This window comes from Epinephelus fuscoguttatus, linkage group LG22 (genome assembly GCF_011397635.1).
Source record: "Epinephelus fuscoguttatus linkage group LG22, E.fuscoguttatus.final_Chr_v1".
NCBI classification, from domain to species: domain Eukaryota; kingdom Metazoa; phylum Chordata; class Actinopteri; order Perciformes; family Serranidae; genus Epinephelus; species Epinephelus fuscoguttatus.
In genome coordinates this window covers 9762853-9780886 of record NC_064773.1, presented here as the reverse complement: position 1 = coordinate 9780886, position 18034 = coordinate 9762853, and the positions used below count along the sequence as shown (strand labels likewise).

General features: G+C 41.3%; 1 protein-coding gene across 3 annotated transcripts in view; it reads right to left on the bottom strand.

Moving 5' to 3' along the window:
* The window catches only part of tulp3 (TUB like protein 3), a 41470-nt gene that overhangs the window by 9665 nt on the left and 13771 nt on the right, over positions 1 to 18034 (bottom strand). For 2 of the 3 annotated variants that reach the window (XM_049566859.1, XM_049566860.1), the window contains 4 exons: positions 16993 to 17034; positions 11261 to 11312; positions 2283 to 2445; positions 1799 to 2011 (listed from right to left, as the gene is read on the bottom strand). In XM_049566859.1, coding sequence (XP_049422816.1) covers positions 1799 to 2011; positions 2283 to 2445; positions 11261 to 11312; positions 16993 to 17034 — 470 coding nt within the window. Of the gene's footprint in view, positions 1 to 1798; positions 2012 to 2282; positions 2446 to 8339; positions 8640 to 11260; positions 11313 to 16992; positions 17035 to 18034 lie in introns of those variants that run through there. The other variant, XM_049566861.1, reaches the window with a different exon arrangement.

Genomic DNA, 18034 nt, shown 5'->3' with positions numbered 1-18034 from the left:
TGGATTGCACTGGTTTTGGGTGTTGGAACTACTACGTGATGTTGTGTTGCTTGTCTTAGCATGAAAATCCTTAGGTGTAGCTTGAAACAAACTATTCCTAAAAAACACGAGAAGATTGCACATCAATCTATCCTCCACTTTAAGCCAGACAAGAGCATCATTCATGCTGTCAACCCTAGTCCTGGGTGAACAATGAAGAGCTAAACATGCTGCTTTGTTTTGTGCAAGTTGCAACTTAAGAAGATCTTTAGTGGTTGCACTAGACCATACAACAGAACAATAATCCAAATGAGACAAAAATAGTGATTTTATTACAATATTGATTGAATGATCAGTCATGAAATACCTACATCTCCTGATAGATGACATTGCACTACCCATTTTAGTGATGATTTTATCAATGTGACAAGACCAGGAGAGCCGTTCATCCAGGTTGACACCAAGCAGTTTCACATTTTTGACTTGCTCAAGGGTCATACCTTTCATTGTGAGAGAAAGAGACGGCCCTTTTTTCAATGCATAGTTAGATCCAAAGATGATACATTTAGTTTTTATAATATTTAGTACTAATTTGTTATTTTCTACCCAATTTGATAAGCAATCAAGCTCTCTCCGTAAGGTTTCATTAAGCTCAGTCAGGCTATTGGAGGATCTATATAATGTGCAATCGTCAGCAAACATTGTCATGGTTGATTCTTTTAACACCAAAGGCAAATCATTAGTAAAAATGGAGAAAAGGAGTGGCCCAAGGCAACTTCCTTGAGGAACACCCCACTCTGACCTTTTTTAACAGAGAGACAGCCATTAAGACAGACAGACACATTGTGATCTGTCATTTAAGTAGCTCCTTAGCCAGTCAACAGCATTTACACTAAAACCATAAACAGAAAGTTTTTTCAATAATAGATCATGATTGATCACATCAAATGCTGCACTGAAGTCAAGTAAAACAGCACCAACAAGATTTTTGTTATCTATTTGACACAACCAGTTGTCCGTCATTTGTGTTAGAGCTGTGCAGGTGGAGTGATTCACTTATAGCTGTGTTGAAACTCAGAACCAAGGTCATTAATGGAAAAATAATTCATGATTTGATCAAACACAATTTTTTCTAAAAGTTTACTTAAAACGGGAAGAATACTAATACTGTTCTCCTTGCTGAAGGGACTTCTATTATTATTTGGTATGGGAATAATTTTAGCAACTTTCCAAGCATGAGGAAATACATTCTGTTTAAGGCTCAGGTTAAACATGACATACGGGTTCAGCAATGTAGTCTGCTATTAATTTAATTAATTTACCATCAAGATTATCCATCCCAAACTGTATGTCATCTTTTACTGAGGCCAACATTTTTCTCACATCCTCAGCTACTACTGGTTTGAAGCTAAATTTACAGGTTTTGTTTATCATGATACATTTATTGATTAAGTCTTCTGGTATTGTGCAGTTTGAAGTGTTCATTTTCTGTCTTAAATTTTCAACTTTATTGACAAAATAGTTATTAAGATGATGAGCAATTTTATGAGGTTTTGTGATAAATATTCCCTCCAATTCAATAAAGGAAGGAGTGTTTGCTCTGGATCTACCAAGTCTTCCCTTAACACAGGATTAAAGTCAAACAATGGGCTTCGTGGATTTTAAGTGTCTAACAGGAAAATTAGAGCCTAACTAATCTTTATGAAGTAAATTAAAAAGATATTTAAGCCATAAACTGTAATTTCCTATGACTCAACATACTCTCAGTGAGAATGAAACTTAAGGGAGTGTTGGCTAGAAACAACAAGCCAGGACTCACCTTGTTTCTGCAGTAATTCGTGGATGTCTGTCTTGGGCTCAAGCAGCGTCTCAGTGTCTCCATCTCTCTCAGGCTCCTCAGCAGCGGGGGACTGGGGCTGAGACTGAGGCTGTGACTGGAACTGAGGCTGGGACTGAGAATGGCTCACTGACAGGACCTTTATTCCCACATCAGGGGCTTCTGAGCCCAGGAAAGCTGCTGGGCCGTCGATACCTGCAGCACGGGAGAACAGGCAGATGTTAGCTTAGCTGTTGATGTTCTCATGTTGTGGTAATTCACAGAAATGTTTGAGTTCTGCTGAATTTAAGTCATCACATTTGCTGAAAAGCTACGCTACTTTAATTAGCTAAAGATCTGCCTGGGGTGTTGCTGAGTGAGAGCCTTAAACAGAGTCATGATTTGTGTCAGTGCCTTCTGTTTTGCAAAGAGTAAAAGTGGTTTTACATGATCTTAAAAAACAGTTGACTGTTATGTTTTATTTTACCATCCATAATGACACTGTTGGTGACGTTCACTTGAGACTCCACTAGAGGGGCCTGCTCTTCACCGCGTCGTGTCCTGTAGCGCCGGGGCCGAGCGTCTGTGTTGGGCTGAACCATGAGAGGTTCCTGGCGCTTCCTCCGCTGCCTCTGCTCCAGCAGTGCTCTCTGTGGACCAAACAGAAGAACAGAATTGATGTGGGGTCTCATTGTAAATACAAATGTGCGTGAGTTTCAAGTCAGGTGACCATAAAATCACTACATGCATATGTACATAAGGCTTCTATTACAAGAGGCTGAGAGCATTTAGTCGACTCTATGAGCTGAGAGTAATATCATTAGTATGCATGATGAGTTGCAACCTGTGCCTGTCAGTAGGTATTGCACATGGCCGGGTAACATTAAAGAAGAAACAGGCGACAGCTGCACTGCACAGTCAGGATAATTCTCAAAGACCAGCTGAGGATGATTTTTAGAGGCATCTTGTAATAAACTGAAGTATTGGACAAGTGAAAACTGTGTCACAGCTCAAGTTTCTTAGGTTGTGTTTTTTTATTTCATTCATTCAAGTTGTTTCCTGTTTTACTTTGAAACTCACGTCTCCTCTCGTTTCAGATCACTTCACTTCCTGCCCCTGTGTGTTTTCCCTCCCTTTTGATGACCTCACCTGTGTCTGATTGTCTGTCCCGCTCTGATTAGCCTCACCTGTGTCTCGTTTGTCTTTGCTCCTTGTGTGTCTAGCATTCCAGTCTTTTGTTTATCTGTGTCCTTTTCTTGTTTTTGGGGGGGGATCTAGACTGTTGGCTCTGCCTCTGCCTCATCCCTAGTGGATTTCTTTGCCTTCACAGATCGCTCTTCTGTGTATCGAACCTACCTTTTGACCAGTAAAGACTATTATTTTACGCAAATTGTTGGCTCTCACCTGGTCCACCAGTTGTTACAAACTGACTTTCCAGTAGATTTGATATTTGCTGACATCACAAAGTCTGTCAATGTATGTTTTCAATTCAGGGGCCTGTAACTGATGAGACGGCATCAGTTAGGGCTGCACGATGCATCATTTAAACATCGTCATCGCGATGTGCGCATGTACGATAGTCACATTGCAGGACGTGCAATGTTTTCTCTTTTTTTAGAACATGTAAACTTTTGTTTTGCTTCAGAAAAGCAGCTCTGAAGCTCTGCTTGTTGCTCCGCTCCGCTCGCCTCTCTCTCTCTGTCTCTCGCCTCTCTGAGCATGTAGCAGCCCCTCCCCCTCTCATGCACACGCTGCAGTCACATGCTGAAAACGAGCAACATGAAGGAGGGAGAAACGGTAAAGGAGGATTTATGCCTGGTACACACTACGCGACTTTTCTGCCCATTCTGAAAGTCACTATGTCACATTACATGACTGTGGAGTCATAAAATCGTGCTGTGACTTGGCCGACAGACATGACACACTACACGATGGTACACTGATACAGCTGCTCTTATTTTTATTTTTCATATTTTTGTTTAAAAGATGTTTACTACTTTGCTGCTGTTTTACAAAACGATTTTTATTTCATTGTTGGATTTTTGTGAACCACTCAGGGGGCTGATGCAGCTGCTCTTTTATTTGTAGATTTTTGTTTAAAAGATGTTTACTACTTAAAATAAAGTGTTAAATAACGTCTATTCTGTCACTTGAGTTAATTCCACTTGTGTGAATCAACCTAATTATTTCCAAATAGAGCTACTCAAGTCATCTGGTGAGAATTCTTGTATTTTTTTAACATTGCAATATACATTGCAAAAAAATAAAAATCGCAATGTCAGTTTTTTCCAACATTGTGCAGCCCTAGCATCAGTCAGTATGGTCAGTGTCTTTTTCCTGGCTCTTTGCCTTGGCTGTCTGACAATAGGCTGCTAACACTGTTTGAATGTTTAGGATGGGAGTGTGCTTGAATGGAAATGGTGACAGAGACATGCCATGGAATTGTCAAAATCAAGGCTTATCTTAAAGATGACAATATGTATCGATGTTTTGAGTTTGCATCAAAAATAATAGATCGCTGATCAGTGAATCAATATACCAGTTCAGGTCTATGTATCATTACACCCCTATTACGCACACTACACTCTTTAATTGATGAAGTGCAGACATTGCTCTGTTAGTTGCCGATAAAAGATTCAGCAAGTGTTGCCTTGAAGATAATGTCATGGCAGTTTGATGTGACGTCACTATGGCAATTGGCTGAGAATCCTGCCTACACTGAGGGCTACTGTCTGCAGCAGAAAACAAAATAAAGAAAAAGATCTGGTTCCAAACGTGAGTTTAATCGAGCCATAACATGCAGTGAAAATATGGAATTTGTCCCACAACGCTACAGTGAACAGTATTTGTAAACCTCCTGGTCCCACAATAGAAGCAAAGAGACCTACATCCTGTCTAGGCTTCAAGGCTGAAAAGGAAAGCCAATGCAAAAGTGCCATAAACTGCAGTTCCTCAATTGGCCACTTCAAGCTGGCTCCAAAAGTTGATCTACATAGACGCCCATCTTAAAATGCACAACTTTACTACTACAGAAATAATGCCATCATCATCTTGGATTTTTCTTGGATCATCAAGTCAAGGCTTTAGAACAGGACTCTACAAACCAATGGATGACGTCACTGTGGTTATGTTCATTATTTTTATATTGTGTATGGCAACAGGATAAATATTTTTTAACTACATGATGGATTAAGTGACTCAGAGTATGAATATTTAAGATAATAGATATAGAAAACTGGAAAGTGGTTTAAATAATGGGTATAGTGGCATACACCCACACTGCAAGGACAATACTAACACACAGTACAGGTTGAGATTTGAATACAGGATGAGTCACACAACAGAAAAATAACCTTAAGAATGAAGCAAAAAAAAAAAAAAAAAAAAACGAGGGGCAAGAAATAAATCCATAATAAAACCCAGCAATCACGCCAAGGCCTGAATACCTCTGTGTGCAATGAATGGCTTCACTGAATAGCTGAAATAATGGGTGCTGCAAAGGTCTCATTTGGTGTTATGCTGTATTCTCTACTGAAGAATAGTGAGCATTCCATCCTGAGCATTTGGTGAAGAAACGAGGCAGGATTTTTAGCCTGATGTCGACACAGCATTAGTATATGCTTTAGGTAGTGTGGTACAGCGTATTGTGATTTCTGTTTATGTTTCAGTAAAGGCAGAACATTCATCCTGCTCATCCTTCTTCCCCCAAGCCCTCAGCCTCTGTGGTCAAAGCAGCCGATGGATTACGCAAGCACATTAATTAGCGCGTCAAATGCACAACAAGTCCTGTTTGGTGATGCTGTTTAGTGAGCTTGAAGAGATCAGGAGGCTTTGTCTCATATTTGCCAGACCAAAAAGCTTTCATAACTCATCAGTCACTGAGAAAGTGTCTAAGAAATATATGTTTCCTCAGTTCTGTACAATCACAGCAATATCAGCTCCCAATGTTATGATTTATGAGTACAAAGTTTTGGCATTAACAACACATTGAAAACAGAAGGGGAAATGAGATCAAATGAATTCACTATGTATATCAACAAAAGGTGAGATAAAAGTCAAAGGACGTTTAAGCATTATAAATGGTATTATAATGCACACATGTATAATAGTCCGGGAGCTTTTAAGCCTGGACCTGGATCTGTTATCATTTCAAAGGACTCTGCTTTAAGAGGACTGCAATTTGCATGCTCGCTTTGTCTATAAATAAAGGCGAGAAATGAATAAAACATAAAGCAGGATTATCATAATGAACGTCATTACTGTTGCTGTAATGAATGGATGTGGATATATAGCCAAATTTCAAGAAGCATAACAATGGTGATTGGGAGAAAAACACAGGAGGCTGCTGATGATGAAGGTATATGTAAAGATAAAGAGCCATTTTCTTGATTCAGTTGGAGTGATCTGACTTATTCTGTCTTTTGTTAATACTGGCTATTGAGTGAGGGGAAACCGCATCCAGAACAAGTGTGGTGTAATGATATCTTAAAGGGACAGTTCACTCTAAAATCAAAACTATATATTTTTCCCTTTTCCTATAGTTCCAATGTAGGAACTATTTTCTTTCTAATGAACTACACCTGCCAACTGTATTATTGTGCAGAAGGAAGTGTGCATCTACTCATGGAAGAATATGTAGTCCCTCCAGTGTGTTCTGGGTCTGCCTCGGGGTCTCCTACCAGTGTGACGTGCCCGAAACACCTATAACGGGAGGGGCCCAGGAGGCATCCTGACCAGATGCCCGTATCACCTCAACCGACCCTTTGACTCCAAGGAGCAGCGGCTCTACCCCGAGCTCCCTCAGCCACACTTCTAAGTGACCCATTTCTGCTGCTTGTATCCGTAATCTCATTCTTTCGGTCATTACAAACAGCTCATGACCATAGCTGAGGGTTGGGATGTTATTGGGCCAAAGCTTTGCCTTCCAGCTCAGCTCCCTCTTCACCACAATGGTCTGGCGCGGTGTCAGCATCACTGCAGAAGCTGCACCCAATCACCAATCCATCTCATGCTCCATTCTTCCCTCACTCATGAACAAGACCCCGAGATACTTGAGCTAGCTCGCTTGAGGCAGTAACTCTCTCCCAACCCTTCTTGTGCACTGAGCTTAACTGCAAATCAGAGTGATTATATTCACAGATGAGCTCTGCCAGCTCCAACGTCAATTCAACATGCTAAATCACCCAAAAAAGGCACACTAGGGCAGACTAGTGCCAACAGTGTAGGAAACACATCAAAAACTGGGGCAAGATGGCGCCACTCTATGGCGACTCGGTTCTGCTCTCACTAATTGTTTGTTTAGTGTTGTCTTGTATGTTCCCAGAACCCTGCTTTGGTCTACTTCAGTATGATAAGACTGAGTTACTTCAGGCAGGCGCTACAGAAGCATTAAGAGCAAAACATCTCGCTTCAGAGACAGCACCTACCTCCAAGCCATAAGGCATGTCAATATGCACTGTTAGCACTTTAAAGTGTAAGCACTCTTGTGCACTTTTTGATGAATGTGACGCTGCTGGGTATTATCTTTCTGTTTGTATTGTTATTGCGGTGTATTGGAATGTTGTATTATTGTCTGAGAGCGAACCAAGACACATTCCTATCAGCTATGTTGACATGGCAATAAATTATTGAATCTTGAATCTTGAATCCTGAATCTCACAGATGCTCACTGACAGCCCAACACTGACCAGCAGCCAACTGTCAGCTTGGTGGAAGCTAGCAGTAGATGCTGGCTTCCCTCTGGGCAGTGATTTGGTTGGCAGGTGTAGTTTGGTGAAAAGAAAATGGTTCCTACATGAAACTGAACACAACAAAGTCTGTGGATTATCTGAAGTAACCAGATTGTGATTTCTGGAAAGCGACATTGCTGTTGGGTTTTTCAAATGTATTTTTTGGCAGTTTGAGCACCACAGGCTGAGTGCCATCTATTTCCTTTATATTGGAGAGAAGGCAGACATCTCTACAGCTGATAACTCCAAAACTCAGCAACTCACACCAAAACAATCTAGACTGATAAATAGCACAACAGGTAAGGAAAATAAAATACAAATTTTGATTTGGGGGTGAACCGTCCCTTTAACACTGATTTCACCTGCACTCACTGGGACTACTTCTTCACATTATCAAAATCTCATCAGTGTGTGTTGCCTGCCCTTCTAGTTGCTATTTAAAGCCAATCTATTGTAACATGCCATTCTTTTGTAAAGACTCAGTACTTGGCATTTCGAGACCAGGATGTGACTTCATTCAGGCTCCAACGGTCTTTCCTGCATCAGCCAAAACATGAGATAAAGTAGACTCAAATATAAATGTGATTTGAGGAGACATACTGTATATTAATGTGTCTTTTTTTTGCAAAGAATCTATAGACAAAGGTTGAATATATTCAGTAAGAGGTTACTGTGTGCCTGAATCTTTCCTGTCTCAGACACACAGATAAGAGGACTGGGTAAACAGTCACACACACCTATAGTATGTCACTGAACACAAACTGTTGATAAATAAAGAGAAGATATATCAGAAAAAGAGATTAGAAGTTACCAACCCTTTCCATTGACATCCTGAACAAGTGCGAGTCAAAGCTGACCGGTTTCTCTACAGAAAAAACATTCCAAGTCGCGCTTGACTTGAGGTCAAATGCAAGTACGATCTCTCCCAAAGAGCAGCGCTCCTGCTGGGAACGACTCTGTCTCACTGTCCCTCATTTCCTTCTCTGGAACTGGAGTTTGACCACCGATACACCGACAACCTCCTCTGCACTCCTCTGACAGAAAAGGGTCTGGCTCTGGCAAATGCTGAACGCTAGTGTGCGCGTTAGTGTGAGTCTAAGCGCGGTCCCCGTTGCTAACTGAATCAGCCGTCATTAGTGCTCCAGCGGGAGGGAGAGACAGAGGAGGGAGGAGGGGGGAGCTGTGATGTGCACTCACAGTGAGATACGGTCACAGCCACACGGTGCTCCTGGTATTATTGTCTCAATGGTTTTCATTTTACTAGAAACACTGATTTGAGCGAAAGCCATGGGCAGATTATGAGACATGGGCCCCTGGGCGCAGACAAGCAGAGTGCCCCACCACCTCTCCTACACAGGAGCAAGACACACAGAATTTATGGTCGTTTTGCCACGCTTTTTAGTTTTGTTGTCTATTTAAGATAGTGTTGTTGTCTTTTTTTTGGCCATTTTGTGTCTCTTTGTGGTTGTTCGGTGTCTCTCTGTAGTGACTGTGTCTTTTTGATGTTGTTTTTTCTCTCTTTGAGGGTATTTTGTCTGTCTTAATGGTTGTTTTATGTCACTCTGTGGTAGTTTTTTGTCTTTTTATAGGCATTTTGTGTCTCTTTAAAAGCATTTTGTCTCTTTAAAAGTATTTTGTGTCTCTTTAAAGCATTTTGTGTCTCTTTGTGGTTTGTTTTGTGTCTCTTTCTGGTGGTTTATGTCTTTCTGTAGTCGTTTTGTGTCTCCTTGAGGTTGTTTAATGACTCTTCATAGTCGTTTTGTGGTTCTTTGAAAGTATTTTGTGTCTCATGGTCATTTTGTGTCTTTTTGTAGGTTTATAGGTAATTATGTGTCTACTTGAAGTACTTTTGTGTCTTTTTTGGTCGTTTTGTGTCTTTGAGCACATTTCTGTCTCTTTATTATAGTTTTGTGCTCTCTGTGGTCATTTTGTGTTTATTTGGGGTCATTTTATGGCCCTCTAAGGGCGATTTGTGTCTCTTTGTGGTCATTTTGTGACTCTTTGAGGCCATTTTGTGTTTATTTGGGGTCATTTTATGACCCTCTGAGGGTGATTTGTGTCCCTTTGTGGTTGTTTTGTGTCTCTTTGTAGTAATTTTGTGTCCTTTTTATTGTTTTGTGTTTCTGTGTGTCTCTTTGAGGTACATTTGTGTCTTTTTTTTTGTCTGTGGTTGTTTTGTCCCGTCTTTGTAGATATTGTGTGTCTCAGCAGTTCCTTTGCATCTCTTTTTGGTCTTTTTTGTCTCTTTGGAGTCTTTTTTTTCTCTTTGTGGTCTGTTTGAGCCTTGCTGAAAGGCTTACTTTAGATCTATTTACACATAGATCACACTATAGGAACTCTACCAACTCTCTCTCTACCAAGTACCAAGTCTCTAGTGTGACATATAACATGAGTGTCAGCAGTGCTCTGTAAACAATAATGATGGCGTAACATGGCAGTAACAATCATTTATCATCTCTGTTATATGGCAGCTGATCTCATCCTCTGCTCTGAGGATAAGGAGCAACCTGACTTCATTGTTTCTCCAATTTGTGGACATTTTCATCCACTTTTCTTCTTCTTTGAGTTAGCTGCTAACTGCTATTAGCTTTTAGTTACATCTCACACACAGAACACGCTGTCAAATGTCACGTTTCAAATGTCATGCTGTTACTACCTCAGATGCCCTCTTAAAGGCCCAACAACTCTGTGCCCCAATTCTGCTACTGTACCTTTTATACAGAACAGTGAGGCAGTATAATGGTGTAAAATTCCCACCTTGAAGAAGCATGGTAAAAGGGGCTTTTGAGTGACATTTTGCAGATGAAGACCAGGGGGTTCGGTAATCCACTCATGGTGAAAGCACAGTAAAAAGATGGATTTTACTTTCATTGTTTATTATATCTCAGTTTTTCCATAACCTGCATGTGATCCCCTCTGGGCATTAGAGCATCTGTGTTTGTCCTCATGAGTTATGTAAGAACAGAAGACTCTCGGGTGAGTCTGTTTGGACTCAGCTGAAAGTGTGCAGCATAACTGAGCCACAGCGGGACCACGAGACACACACACACAAAGCCAGGCGCCCCACACTAAATCCTTCCCTCTCTTTGAACTCACCAATCTGGCCCTCCCGTTCCTTTCTGCCTAATGTGTGAGATAGTGGAATACAGCTTCCAGCTTAAATCAAAGCTCTACACCACAGCTCCTTAGCAAGGTTTGAGATAAAGCGTCTCACTGAGACTCAGGGGGGATGAAAAGGGAACAAATGTGTGGCAGAAGAGGGGCTGTGTCAGGTAATGGTCGGATAAAAGGAAACAATTCTGCCTCAGGAGTAAGCAAGCATTAAAATTCCAAGTGACTGGGCAGGTGAAAAACAGGAGATTTCCAAACCAACAACATTAATCACTAAATTGCACGCCGCTGCGGTGATGTTAAAGCAGCTCCTATCAACAGCAGGCACCCCTCGTTGACACCAGAGTGGCAGAACACAGGGTCGTCTCAGCCCTTTAATTTGACCGCTTTCATGCTAAACTTTGGCAGGTGCTTACAAATACAACAGGTTAGCTCTCGAAAACACCATCTCTGTGTGAGTAAGAAGGCTTAACCAGACTTAGGGTGCAGCATAATAGCTGTGAACTACACCAGATGTTCTTTGAGAGTACAAAAGAGTAAAGACATCAAAGCCTTAGGAAAATGATGAGAGAACAAACAAAAGTGTGAATTGTTGTTCATTTGTGGGTGAAGTTCAGCTTCCTACCTGTCTCTCGAGCTTCTGTTTCCTAAGACTGGCTCCGTCATCTTCAATGCCACTGCAGAGAGAAAGCAGAAACCTGTCTTAGAAAGAGCTGGACTTTTCACACACTTTACAGTTTTAATCTCTAACAAGTATTGACCTATACTTAAAGAAGTATTTCACTGCTGGAAAAATGGTCATAAAACTGGGCTGTCTATGCTCTAGAAACAAATACACAAATAGACAGCAGAGAAAAAGGCGCTTTTGTTCAAGAGGTAGAAAACCTGCAACTACAAGAATGCACTGTGCCACACCAGACCAAAAACGCTCCTGCTGATGAGTGACATGATGCATGCTTGGCTGTTTTGACACAGGAGACATGATGTTAACCAGCTGGTTACAAACATCCTTGAATTACAGTTAAACAGTAAGCTAATGATCAACACTGGAACCAGACATTAATATGACATCATAGAGATGTTGGACTCTTACACTGGCCAGATGACAAGCTCTGGTTGGAATGAAAATTGGGTTGAGAATGATTTAATTGTGTAACAACATTAGAATTTTACATTGGCAACGACCCAACTCAGTGTCATCTGTTGTCAGTATTCTATGTCAAATTGACGTTGGCATTAGATGTGTCCTGACATTGAACTTTGGTTACCAGTCGTCCCAACCTAAATTCAACCACATATCATTTGTCTAATGACATTGGTGGCCAGCCGTGTAGTTTTACTGTGTGATCTCAGTATTTTCAGCTTTCTGTTTCTCACCTAAAACACATTTTCTAGTGCACTGTTTGGCTGTCATATAAGAATTTGTCCCAGGTTTTACTTGAAGATCCATTGTAATACAAACTCAAGTCATGGTCAAAGTTGTCATATTGAAATTTAAGGTGTGTTGATGGATTCATGTCATCACCTCATGCATTGAGTAACATAAAAATTAAACGTTCCACCTTAAAAGTCGCCGGCAGTCGGCCCAGTGAATGAAGTTATTTTTTCTCCGACTCCAGCTGCTGTGAGAGGCAGCAAAACATCCTTTCATTTTATAGTTACAGTTTACTAATAAAGCTCTCCACAGTATGAACAGTGGTTACATGAGCCTCAAAACCAGACACAACTCAGCCCTGAGCAGAGTGACCGTCCTCTACTGACCAATCAGACTGCAGTGTTCACAGCTCCACCTTTTAGTACCAGATCTGTGTGCTAGGTACCCCAGCAGAGGGGGGACCAAACATGGGGACGGTACGGAACGGTTCCATTGGTACCATCCACAACTTTTCACAGTGGAAGCGGAAAATTAGAGTACTGAACTGAACCGTACTGCTTGGTGGAAACAGGGCTTTTGTATTCATGGTGGTGGTGGGCATATGAAAATGCAGAAATACAATCTGCAGTTTAAGAAACAGCTTTAGAGCCGACACTCACTCTATCAAAACACGGCAAACCAAACTCAATCTGAAATCATTCTTTTGAAACCTTTTCTATCCCAGTGGAATATACAAGTCTATTATAGCACAGCTTTCAAAACACTTGATGGCATTACAAAAACTGCATTTGTTTTCATGTTTCAATTTTACAGGCATACAATAGACTATGGAAATCCATTGTTATTTATAATTAAGTTTCCTTTCACTCTAAACCACTCTCTTTTGCGGTCGAGCGTTGAATATAAGCATTGTGTGCAGTAGGGAAAACTAATTAGTGACACAATTGCTGTGGTCAAAGCTTCATTAGCAACATGAAATTGCTGCTGGTGAGCAACAGCAATCCAACATACATGGTCTTTGGTTCCAAATGTGTAAAAATAAAATGCACAAATACAGTACAAATACGAAAAGGCAAAAAAAGTCTATACAATCTCCTAAAATCAGTCCAAAAGTCCCCATGTGTCTATGTAATTGCGAGAACTTGTGACACCTGGCTATGTCTCCCATTGAGGAAGATGCAATGGTTGGTCTATTAAACACAACTTAAATCATCTATTTCTCAATGTTTCAATAATCTGTTAGCTTTTGAGATGCTGTTGTTGCAGAAGTAGAGGCTTTATACGACAGTAGATTTAACATTTTGCACATTAGTTTTCTATTTTTGGCATGCCTGTAAATAAGAAAAGAAAGGGTCAAACATTTAGGTATTGAGTAAGCTTGTATGCAAAGAAAATGTAAGCATTTTAGAAACGTTTTAATTACTGCATATTCTGTAAAACAAACAAATTGTGTTAATGGTATGGTCCACAACAGACAGATGTTGTGAAGATGTGACTACAGATTGGACAAAAGCATGTTAGTGTTTGCCATCTAACAGCATGTACACTGAATTTGATTCGCCTCATCAAACCAGTAGAGGTCACCACTGCTGCTGCATTAATACAAGTCAATAAAGACTTTGTATCCTGTATGGTCGTCCATGAAATACACCAGTTAAGGCTTTAATAGTCACAGCAGTGGCAGGTTTGTAAGTGTAAATCTGCAATAAAACCAAATAATGACAAATCTACAGGCCGTAAAGTAACTGAGCTTGCTGGTTAAATGTGGCATGACTCATTCTTTTAAAAAAAAAGGATAGAAAGAAAAGCTAGTTTGTGAGAGAAGAAAAAGGGAGCAAGAAGAAGACAAAGGACAAAGATCCAGCTGAGAGAACGCCTTGAAGTCTGGGTCCTCTGGGCACTTACCCTGGACACCTATCTGAAGGGAGCGGGCCCATGTTGCTTAGCTACTGTGAGGAGAGAGAAGGGCAACAGCAGGAGTCTGTACTGTCGGAGTCAGAGACCTACAGACGCTCTACTACTGTCTCTCTGTCAGACACACACAGGCCTCGCACACAGGCTGATATATGTGCAGGTCACTCCATTTTTTATTTCTTTCATCTCTTCCTGTTGGGTAAATCTATAAATAGCTCCTGTTCTGTTGGGCTGAAATGAGTTTTTTTAAGAGAAAAGGATTAAAGGTATAGGATGATCCTCTATCTCTCCATCATCAGGTAAGCTCATCAGATATCTGACTCACTCATCCTCGCTCCCTATTCCCATCTCCCTCAGTCTCTCACATCCTCTCCCACAGTTCTAGTGTGTAGGTGATGACACACGCTACTTAAGGACCTCGAGCCCGATGCTGGCTGACATCACATCTTATCTCTGAAGGACAGTCACCGAATGCCAAATGGTGACGAGCTCCGGAAACCCATTTAAAGCCAAAAAGAAAAAGAGTGCTTTAATGAGCCTGTTCCACTTATCGTAAACCGACAGAGTTTTTTTGGGGAGTTTTTCCTTATCTGCTGTGAGGCTGTAAAGCCCTGTGAGGCAAATTGTGATTTGTGATATTGAGCTATATAAATAAAACTGATTGATTGATTGAATGATCATCATCTGTGGCCCCGACAGCCAGCATGGGCTTGAGTCATGATCTGTCCATTCTACGTCAAGATTAGTCATCTCGCACCAGCGCGTCATTCGTCACTCGTAAATCCCTCTCCAAGTGTCCCTCGCTGTTGACACTGGCAAACAGATGGGTCTCTCGGGAGGCCATTATGGCACCTGAGAACAGGTGCTGGTGACAAGGAGAAGAGATAGGGAGCTGAAGATGATAGTAGTTTTTAATTACACACAAAGGACTGTCATTTAGGATGCTGAGGAGATTGATGGGTGGGAGGTGAGCAGGTGAACTCATCAGTGAGACAGAGTGGTCTGTTGCAGCAGTTGTGAAGGCCTGACACATGTCGATAAGGATACTTCTACCAGTGTGGCTCGTGCCAAAGGACCGCCACATTCACAGAACAGTCTGTCTCACACTACTGTCATTATGTCAAATAATAAGACCAAGGCATAAATAACTCAGATTAAAATGGTGACTTAGATTTCCCATTAGGCTGTGCCATTAATAATGTTGTTTCCTTGCTGCAGAACACAGGCCCTTAACACACTATACTTAGCCCCAGCCTAAGGAAGCTGTTAGCTTCGGCACAATCCTGGCACATTCCAAAGTAGGCTAACCCAGACTTCAGCCTAGGGCTTGCTTGCCGTCTCAGGAGCAGTATTAGCCTCCAGTCTGCAGGGTTACCCCATGGATGTATAAAAAGAACTGGATACAGTGTTGGAGGTGGGACCCCGTTCATTCCTATAAAAGTTGCACAGTGGCGCACGAAGCCAAAAAAGCCCTATTTCCGCAAAATGAAAATACCCCGACCTTCAGCATTGTGGGGCCCATATAGCATGCACAGACGTCTTTCTTACAATGTAAGTCTACAGGGAAAAGTATTTCTAAAATGACAGACATAGAAGTTGTAATTCCATATATGGCCACTATGAAAATTGGCCTCAAAGCCCAACACTGCTCCTGAGAGCCTGGGTTATCCCCTGAAAATTGACTAAACACGGGGCTAAACGTTGCCTGTGTGAAACGAATCTAATGGAATTTGCATCATGTTTTTGTCATCTATTCGACTTTTTCGTCACGTCATTAGTACACGTGTTTTATGTTTACATTGAACCATGGTGACCACTACGAACTAAAAGATAAGAACCTGGCTAGCTAACTTAAAACAAATCTGTGGGTTTGGCACTTTGCTATGTATGACACCCATTAACCCTAAAAAATGGCATCATCTTCTCTGTTGGCCACTGCTGGAAAAGGTCAAACAATAGGACATCTTCTTTTCAGTTGTCCTCTCTCCCCTGATCTTTCTGTTTTTGATGTTTCAGCACCTCTCTCACATAAAGCCCTGCTAATGATGACACTCTGAAATTGTAGCTTTCTGTTCACACCAAAGTGAACACATACAGTGAGCAGCAGCAGCAACCATGAGCGCGGAAACAGAGGGCTCGGCAGGGAAGGAGCACCTGCCTCAGCAAGCGAACACACCGTCTGCGGTCATTGTGACCTGACCAGCGGGCTTCACCACACGCTGACTAGCTGCTGAAACAGGTGACATGCTTTACGTTCTACAACCAGCGGCCGGTGATTTGACCAATGGAGTTGCAGGTGACACCGTCAGCTGGCTTGAGTTGAGCTCAGACCAGCCAGTTCACACTTAAACAGTTTCGTCTTATCTCGAATCTTTGGTCTGAAGAACAGACGCATCATTCTAGAATGTAAATACTAGTCACATGTTGCAAATAGACATTTAAACCAGGGCTGGTAGAAATGCAGTGTGAATCAAATAGCCCTGGGCTTACATTAACCTTTGGTTGACAATGTGTGTGTGAAAAGACAGTTGGTTAGCCCAAGACTAAGGACAGCCCTGGGCTAAGAATATGCAGTTTGAAAAGCCCTGCAGTCTGATTAATAGCTGAAAGCACACCCTCTATATTACGCTTCAACATCAGTTTCCCTGATGTGTTTAACCTCAACAATCTTCCTGCTGTAATGGTAGTGCACCAAACCCCTCAGGCAGTCACTCTCGGAGTAGTCTGATTGAACAATTTATATGGTAGCTTTGATATACTAGAGCATGTTTTCCCAGATAAAGAGAAGCCACTTGGTAGCAGCAGATGATGCACATTAAGTTTGTTTGTTGTCTAGAGAGCAATCATAACTGATCAAAGAGTCTTAGCTGTGACACATCTCTGACATGCTGTGCAGCAGTTGGATTGCCATGTGTCATGAAAAGTTGTGAAAAGTCAAACAAACATGGTGTTGACATCATGGATAAAAACGCCCTTTTGAAAGTGAAATTAAACTTCAGTTAACTTGGTGATTCAAGTCACAGATTGTAAGAGGAAAGTGTGTGTTTGGTGAGCGTATTGCTGCCTACCTTGCTGTTGAGTTCGAGGAGAAGCTGGCAGAGCTGGAGGGTCTTTAGGGAAAATGGCAATTTGGCACCAAGGCAGGACAGGACATGTGGAGAGGAAGAGAATTAAACAAGTTCATTGAGATCAGAAAGTAACAAGAACCTATGGGCTCAGGGCTCAAAACTAACTTTTAAAAGTGGTCACTGGTTACTTGTTCATTCGTTCTCTCCCTTTAAAATTTTGCTTTGTCATTGACTTCATTCACAAACACAAAATATTACAGTTTTACCCCTTGCAAAGAGTTGGGGAGTTGGTTTGTGTATAACAGGGCTGCCCTCTAATAGTTGACCAAACTTTAGTCTACCAGAAAGGTCATTAGTCAGCAAGATTTCATTCATCACAGCACAAAAAAAAACCAACAAACACAAAACTCTATTAAGAGCTTTGCCTTGTCAAAATAAATCAAAACCTATATGACTGGACCATGTGGGGATTTAATTTGAAAGGACACAGGAAGTGTCCACGCTCAGCAGTCAGACAGGAGTCAGGTTAATTTCCAGGGCTGGTGCCTGCGGTTATTCCACAGGCTAGTTAATAACCTGTCGGGCAGGAAATCCAAAGTGTGGGATCATTTTGAGAAGGTGAAGGACGAACCCAAGGTGATATGTAAACTCATCTTCATTGGCCGACTACAAACATGACGTATCATCTGAAACATGGAAGTAGCTACATGCCCATTAGCCCACAGCGTCATTAACAGGCGGCTCACTCAGTGTGTGACGTGCACTTGGAGATAAAATATAGGCCTATATTAATGAAGGTTCATTAGTACGCTTTTGTATTTCTCTTAGTCTGTAATGTAGCACAGTGTTAACTAGGGATGGGAATTGATAGGATTTTATTGATATCAACCATTATCGTTTCTGCTTATCGATCCGATTCTTTATCGATTCCCTTATCGATTCCTCCTTAGAGGTTTTTGTTGTCAACAACATAAATTTATTGAGTTTCTATTCTAAACAAGAGATAAGTGCTAAGTAAGTAAGTAAACAAAATATGAAATTG